This window comes from Trachemys scripta, chromosome 4 (assembly GCF_013100865.1).
Source record: "Trachemys scripta elegans isolate TJP31775 chromosome 4, CAS_Tse_1.0, whole genome shotgun sequence".
Classification (NCBI taxonomy): Eukaryota; Metazoa; Chordata; order Testudines; family Emydidae; genus Trachemys; species Trachemys scripta.
In genome coordinates this window covers 138,978,334-138,986,415 of record NC_048301.1, presented here as the reverse complement: position 1 = coordinate 138,986,415, position 8,082 = coordinate 138,978,334, and the positions used below count along the sequence as shown (strand labels likewise).

General features: G+C 51.7%; 1 protein-coding gene across 1 annotated transcript in view; it reads left to right on the top strand.

Moving 5' to 3' along the window:
* The window catches only part of LOC117876587 (zinc finger protein 665-like), a 25,103-nt gene extending 19,967 nt beyond the window's left edge, over positions 1 to 5,136 (top strand). Inside the window, exons 4-5 of the mRNA XM_034768838.1 lie at positions 2,650 to 2,883; positions 3,590 to 5,136. Coding sequence (XP_034624729.1) covers positions 2,650 to 2,883; positions 3,590 to 4,890 — 1,535 coding nt within the window. The 3' untranslated portion in view covers positions 4,891 to 5,136. The remainder of the gene's footprint in view (positions 1 to 2,649; positions 2,884 to 3,589) is intronic.
* Positions 5,137 to 8,082: the final 2,946 nt, after the last annotated feature.

The window sequence follows — 8,082 nt, the reverse complement described above, 5'->3', positions numbered from 1 at the left end:
AGTATCAGAGGGGTAGCCGTGTTAGTCTGAATCTGTAAAAAGCAACAGAGGGTCCTGTGGCACCTTTGAGACTAACAGAAGTACTGGGAGCATAAGCTTTCGTGGGTAAGAACCTCACTTCTTCAGATGCAAGTCTTGCATCTGAAGAAGTGAGGTTCTTACCCACGAAAGCTTATGCTCCCAGTACTTCTGTTAGTCTCAAAGGTGCCACAGGACCCTCTGTTGCTTTTTACAGATTCAGACTAACACGGCTACCCCTCTGATACTTGAGTTTCATAGCAAACACTTTACTAGTTACAGAGCAAACACTTAACTATCACCTTATAACAGAGGCTACAGATATTATCATTGAGATCAATGCCTGCAGCAACTCACAAGCATTTTAAAAAATCCAAACACAGACCATATTTCTATGATGCTAATATATATTTTAACAATGCTAACACACAGGTGAACCAGTCTGGTTTCCAGCTATGCATTTGTCAGTATTCAGGGAGGCCATGGGCATGAGCTGGCATCTTGTCTGTTGGTGTCACAACACTGTTCTCACAAGAGTTTATTGGGGAAAATCCCAGCAAAGTGAGAGCAGCGTTTGGGTCTTTGCTGGCAAAGCAAAGCTCTCCCACCATTGGAGAAGGGTTCAGAGAAGAGTTACAGGAGCTAACTGAGGTCTGCAAAACCAGCTCTATAGTTAAGATTATATTTTTATTGGTAAATGTCGATAAATATCAGTTTCTCCATCCGCCCACACCCACAGATGAAAAATAATTTCCGTTGTAATGATAAAAATGTGCAGTTAGGTAAGGCAAGAAACATGCTGCTTGAGAACTAGAGTTTGATTTAAGGCTCCATCCCTTGTCTATTTTGACATGTGACATTGCCCGTTAGTGTTTGAGTAAATATAAAGCTTTAACTTTTTTAATCTCGAAGTCTACCGTCATTAAATATAATTATTGTCTGACATCTCCCCCCCCCACACCTTGTTGGACCCCCCTCTAATTTCCCACAACTGTGAAAAATTGAATGAATAAATATTGAAAAAATTGCTGCAAACCAAACCGATGTGATCCATCAACATTATTTAAAAAAATAAAATTCTGCCAAGCCTGCCAATAACGAGCCACCAAAGGAGTTCACTGGGTTTAGTTTATTCAAGAGAAGGTTAAGAGGTGACGTGACTGACATGGGGAGGGGATTGCTGAGAGCAGAGGGGTCTTTATCCTCCATTCTAGGCAGAGCACGATGCACTGGCTGGGAGCAGAAGGGAGACAAATGGAGGCTGGGAATTAGGGGCCAGTGTTTATCTAGGAGGGGAATGAACCATTGGGAAAGCTCCCCTAGGGAGGAGGTGGGTTGTCCATCACTGGGAGTCTGTCGGTGGAGATGGGGCGTCTCTCTCTCAAAGCTCCGCTCTACCTCAGCCAGGAGTTACTGGGCCAGAGGCAGGAACCCTGGGGGAGATTCCTGGCCTGGGTTAGGCAGGAGCCTGACCCAGATGGGCACAATGAGCCCTTCTGGCCTTGAACTCCATGACTCTAAATCCAAGCTGTTATAAATGACTGTAGGGGGGGGGGGGCAGAGGTTGCCCACAGAATAAACCAGGAGTTTAAGAGGGAGTCTAGTCTCTCAGGTGTTGAGGGAGAAACTTCCAGTCCACGTGTTGAGGCTGCCATGAGATTTGGCCAGAAGAATAGCGGAAATACAGACAATAGGCTGAAAGGCTAGGATAGAGAAAACCCCGGAAGGGTGGCAAGATAATTCTGGGGAGCTTTTGCCTAACACAGAGATGTCAAAGATGGCCCAGGGTCAGATCCTTCACTGGGGTAAATAGCGTGACCAGATGTCCAGATTTTATAGGGACAGTCCTGATAGTTGGGGCTTTTTCTTATATAGGTTCCTATTACCCCCACCCCCTCTCCCCATTTTTCACACTTGTTGTCTGGTCACCCTAGCCCCCATTGACTCCAGTGGAATTGGGGCCAATTTACCCCAGTGGGGGTCCTGCCCCATTTCTCACAAGGTATTTAGTGGCTCATGCAGCATCATGGCTGGGGTGGGAAGGGTTAAGCCCAGTGAATCCTGAGTCTGCCACTTCACAGAGCAGACAGCTGGGACGGGGACAGGATAACGGAGGGACCTTCCTGACAGCGCCCGGCCAGCACCTGGGTCCCCAGCCCGGTCTGGCCCGGGTGTGAGCAGCGGGGTCTGCGGGGATCGCCCCCGCCGGGCGGTGAGTGGGGGGTGCCGGGCTGCAGCGAGGGGCACCGGGGAGGGAGAGAGAGAAACAGCCGCGGAGGCAGGAAATCGCTGCCCGGGAGAAGCCGCTGCAGGGAGGAGGGGATCGGACTGGAGAGACCCCCGCTGCCCAGCCAGCTCCGGGGCGGTATGAGCTGGGAACAGGGCTGGGGCAGTGGGGGAGCATTGGCAGAGCTGTGCCTGGGGGAAGCGCCGACAGACCCAGCCTGGCTCCTGGCCCCTCTCTCCCCCACACCCCCACAGCGCCCCCTGCTGGTCTGTGCTCCCCTCCCCATTCCCTGCAGTCTCCCCTCTCACAGCCCACTCTCCCCCGTGGGTCCCAGGCTCTGGCTCCATGGTGACCCGTTCCGCTCTTCCCCAGGTCGCGGTGCATGCGAGTGAAGGTTGAATGAGTGACCTCGGAGAAGATGGCATCCCCTGGGGCATTATGGGAATCTCCTGGTTCCCAGCTGGACCAGCCACAGCTCCATCCTGAGTGCCTATCCCAGGAGGAGGAGGGAAAGGGTGAACTAGCAAGACCCCACTCTGAGCTGCTCTGTATCACCAAAGAGAAACCCCAGCCTCTCGAGGAAACAGGACACCAACGTGAGCTTCCTTGTGACATAAAAGAGGAGCCCCTTGAAACGGGTAACAAATCACTTCTCCATCCCCTGCCCTTACTGCATATCTGTGCAGCGCCCGGCGCGACGGGGCCCTGATCTCAGTCGCTGTGTGTCTGTGCAGCGCCCGGCGCGACGGGGCCCTGATCTCAGTCGCTGTGTGTCTGTGCAGCGCCCGGCACGACGGGGCCCTGATCTCAGTCGCTGTGTGTCTGTGCAGCTATTGGCACGCTGATCTTGGTCCCGATGCCTCACCCACCCCACCGATCTGAGTCACTCTGTGTCCATGCAGTGCCCAGCATCCCAATCTCACTTCCCGGGTGCCTGTGCACCACCCAGCATGACAGGGTCCCACTCTCCATCACTCTGTCTTTGCAGGCCCCGGCCCAGCGGGGTCCTGCTCTTATTTGGCACATGTATCTATCAGTGTTATTTATCTGGCCTCACCAGTGCCGGGTCTGAGCACCTCACAATCATTTATGAGTTTAGCCGCACACAGGCCGTGAGGCCGGGAAGGATCAGACTAAAGGCGGGGAACTGAGGCCCAGAGAGGTTCACCCAGCATCACTCAGGAAGTCTGTTTCGGAGCAGGAAATTGAACCCAGATCTCCTGACTCCCGGTCCAGTGCCCTAAGCCCTGCACCATCCCCATTCATAGGTGCCCCTGCCATAGATGTTCTAACAACAGACTGACGCAGGAATTGACTCTGATCTGGATTGTCTCTTCATTCCAGCTGTTGACAGGACGCTGAGCAAGGAAGATGCCAACACTGTAGGGACGTTCCATTCTGCCCACAGCTCCCTGTGCCCATTCCCCCTCTGGGAGAACCTGGCAGACTCCACTGGCTGTGGGGACGAGGTACTCAGGGATCCCACTGCTAACCCCCGGCAGGACAAGAAGCCCTTCCGGTGCAATAAAGAAGAGGTGTTTGGGGATCTCACTCCTGCCCCTCCGCTGGATGAGGTGCTTGGAGATCTCACCTCTGCCCCCCAGCCAGCCGAGAAGCCATTCCGATGCAGCGAGTGCGACAAGACCTTTGGGCAGAGCTCCCACCTGCTGCAGCACCAGATTACACACACCGGGGACCGTCCCTACCAGTGCCCTGACTGCGGCAAGCGCTTCAGCTGGAGCTCAGCCCTGTGCCAGCACCAGCGCATTCACCGCGGGGAACGCCCCTACCAGTGCGCTGACTGCGGCAAGCGCTTCGCCCAGAGCTCCAACCTGACCACGCACCGGCGCACCCACACAGGCGAGAAGCCCTACCGCTGCCCACAGTGCGGCCGCAGTTTCAGCCAGAATGCCAACCTGCTGACCCACCAGCGGGTGCACGCAGGGGTCAAGCGCCACGAGTGCCCCCAGTGCGGACGGGTCTTCGTGGAGCGCTCGTCCCTGCTCAAGCACCAAGGTGTGCACTTGGCAGAGAAACCATACCAGTGCCCCGAGTGCGGGCGCAGCTTCACACAGGGCTCCACACTGGCCCAGCACCTCCGCATCCACACCGGTGAGAAACCATACCAGTGCGGTGAGTGCGGGAAGTGCTTTGGGCAGAGCTCGGCCCTGGCCCAGCACCGCCGGGCCCACACAGGTGAGAGATCCTACCATTGCCACCAATGCGGCAAGGCCTTCAGTCAGAGCTCCAACCTCATCACTCACCAGGCCTCACACACTGGTGAGCGGCCTTACAAGTGCCCGGACTGCGGGCGCGCCTTTGGGCGCAGCGCCCATCTGGTTACCCACCAGCGCACTCACACTGGGGAGCGACCCTACCGCTGCCACCAATGCGGCAAGGGCTTCAGCCAGAGCTCTACCTACATCCAGCACCAGACCACCCACACCGGTGAGCGCCCGTACAAGTGCCCGCAGTGTGGCAAGGCCTTTAGCCAGAACTCCAACCTGCTCACCCACCAGCGCATCCACACCGGTGAAAAACCTTACCGCTGCCACCAATGCGGCAAGAGCTTCCGGCAGAGCTCAGGCTATCTGCAGCACCAAAGGACCCACACAGCCTCGCAGCCCTCCACCACACCCACATAATGGTGCTCGCCGTGGGGACTATGAGTCTAACATCACACGCCTCCAATGTTTGTGCTAACTCAGACACATGATGGGAATTACAAACCACAATACATTGCCCAGCCAACAGAGGGCAGCAGAGGATTACACACAATTGGACACGCACCTGCCTCTCCTGCTTGGGCTAAAGCAGCGACACGGTGGACTCATCGATGGATCTGGATGGTTTTCCATTTCATGGGAAATCCTGTGATTTTTTGGGGGGGGGGGGGGGGGGGAGGGAGAAACATCCATTCCAAAACAGAATGAAAAGAAACAAATTCAAAACTTCCCCTAAAACAAAATCCGTGGGAGGGAACATCTAGTGTTGATCAAAACAATTTGTTCTGGGTTAGAATTTTTCATTTTTTATTATACAACATAATATACCATTTAAAAATATATGTAATACGCAATTTAAAAAATTGAAAGGCAACGTCGTTTGGAAATGGGAAATCAAAATGTTCCGCTAAAGGTCAAAGCATTTTGTTCCATTTTTTTTCCCTAAATGAAATTGATGCATTTCCACGCAATGAAATGGCAGTTTCTGAAGGAGATATATGCCATCAGAAAAGTTCCAACTGGCTCTTTTCAATAAAGGTTATACATTGCCCAGCCAACACAACCTGTGGTTGCACCCAGTCAGACATGCACCGGGAATGTCAAACAGATGTTCTTGTGCTGTATTTTCCCATAATCCACTTAGAATTCACTCCTCAACTAGATTCATCTCTCTCGATTTCTGAGGGGTCTTTAATCTCACAGACAAAAGCAGAAAGAGATCAGCTGGCTGGGAGCTTCCCCAGGCAGAATTGCATTGGGAGAGCAAAAACTTTTCATCCAGTGGAAAGTTGAAAGGCTGGAATCAAAACATTTGAACTATTCAGTCATTGAGTTTGGGTCACTAGTAACAGTCTATGTCTCGGAGATCTCAGCTTGCAGATGTAACAACACAAGGGGTATAGTCTGCTAAACCAGATTCCCAGCTGGCATAAATCAGGTATAGTTCCAACAGAGTCAATGGGGCCAGATCCCCAGCTGGTGTCAATTGTCCGTAGCTTCACTGAAGTCAATGGCCCAGATCCTCAGCTGGAGTAAGTTGGCCATAGCTCCACTAGGGAGATTGTGCCAGGCTCCTTGGAGATTGAACACTCACTGGGATGTGAAGGAGGCTGTGAGTTCGAGTCACATGTCCCTTATGTGTGTTGTGGATAACACATTGGTTAACGTCTACCATGCTCTGAGCCATGGAGACTGTACTGAGATGACTGGCTGTGATGGAAATGTTGTATTCCTAATATTTGTACTTTTAAAATTTGTTTTGTGAGGGTTGTTTTTTTCCTGGAACTTTCAAATAAATTGAAGGAAAAACTCAAAACAAAATACCAGTTTTTCCATAGCATTGGCATGGTTTGAGTCATCGTCATCAACTTCTCAACTCTGTAAAGTGCCCAGGGTCAAGGAATATTGACATGAAATGAAATCCCAAATCGCATGTTTTATTAACTAAAACACAGTGGTACAAACACACAAAGTTAGGTTCAAGTCCAATGAATTCCCATCTATGAACAATAACCCACATCTTCAATGGCTGAAAAGGTGGGGCTTATTGTTTGTCTTCAGATACAAGCCTGTGTTGTAGGTGGAGCTTGGGAAGGGCACCCCTGTTGCTCCATAGTGGGGCCCCTTCTGTGGGTGTGACTGTTGCTATGGGACCCCACATGCCACGCTGACCCTAGCTCGGCCCATGGGCAGGGTCCAGGAGCACATGCAGTGGCAGGAATCAGGGAAGAAGGCAGATGCAGCCACCCCAGCATGGTTGCCTGAGCCTTGAGCCTGGCCTACTTTCAGGGGCCCACACTGCCTGGAGGGCAATGAGAGTGGTGCTCAGCCCAGTAACCCACTGTGGTGCTAGGGGGCGCTGCAGAGAGTGGGATGGGCACTCAGTAGGGGGCACTGTGCTGCAAGGAGTGGGGTGGGGGCTCAGTAGGGGGCACTGCTGCAGGGAGCAGGTGGGGGGGCTCTGTAGTGGGTATCATGCTACAAGGGCAGGGTCTTCTTGCCCTTTCCCATTTCTGGGAATTCTCTGATTCCTATGGCCCCTCGGCAGTGCAGTTTGGATGCAGGATTCATCTTCAGTGCCCGTCCCAAAGCTCCATCTGGCTGTGACACCCTCAGGGGCGAGGGACAGGAGAGAGACACCATTTTTCACTTCACTCTTTCCTTCTGTCACTTTTCCTTTTGTCTCGCACTGAATTATTACTAGATAATATTGTCAGGTTTCAGAGTTGCAGCCGCGTTAGTTTGTATTCGCAAAAAGAACAGGAGTACTTGTGGCACCTTAGAGACTAACAAATTCGTTAGTCTCTAAGGTGCCACAAGGACTCCTGTTCTTTTTGTAGATAATATCGGTTTCCTTTTGCAGTTTTAGGTAATGGACCAATACAATCTATTTGTATTCTGGCCCAGGGACCTCTATCCTTTGATGACTCAGGGGGGTCCTTCTACCAGTCTAATATCTGCATTATTGGCAGCCCAAGGCAAGCAATTATTTACATACTGCTCTATATCGGTTCTCATAGTTGGCCACCAGCTGCTGCTGGCAGCCTGCTGAGAGTTTTCTCCATGTCTAGATGTCCATTATTATGGACTAGGGTTACCATTTCAGATCTTATTTCAATTGAGACAACCCACGCTGGCAACATTTTCCCCATTTTGGTAGCTAAAATTAATCCTGTATTATGCAGCCAAATTTTCCACCCTTGATATTCCCCTTTAGCTACAAGCCTTTTTATTGCTGGATCTTTTTTTCTGTAGGGATATTAGACCTATTTGGTCTGTTTTATCCCCTTCTACTACTGCTATTGGAGCGAACTGGAATTGCAGTTGCCACAACGTCCCCTTGTTAGCTCCTTCCTTAGCCTCCTCATCTGCACTGTTATTCCACTGAGCCTCCTCGTCTCTTTCTTATGACCCCCTTACCTTGGGGCACTTCGCTTGATACCGGCTGCCAACTAGACATGGAGCCATTGATCACTACCCATTGAGCCCGACGATCTAGCCAGCTTTCTATCCACCCTATAGTCCATTCATCCAGCCCATACTTCTTTAACTTGCTGGCAAGAATACTGGGGGAGACCGTATCAAGCTTTGCTAAAGTCAAGGAATAACACA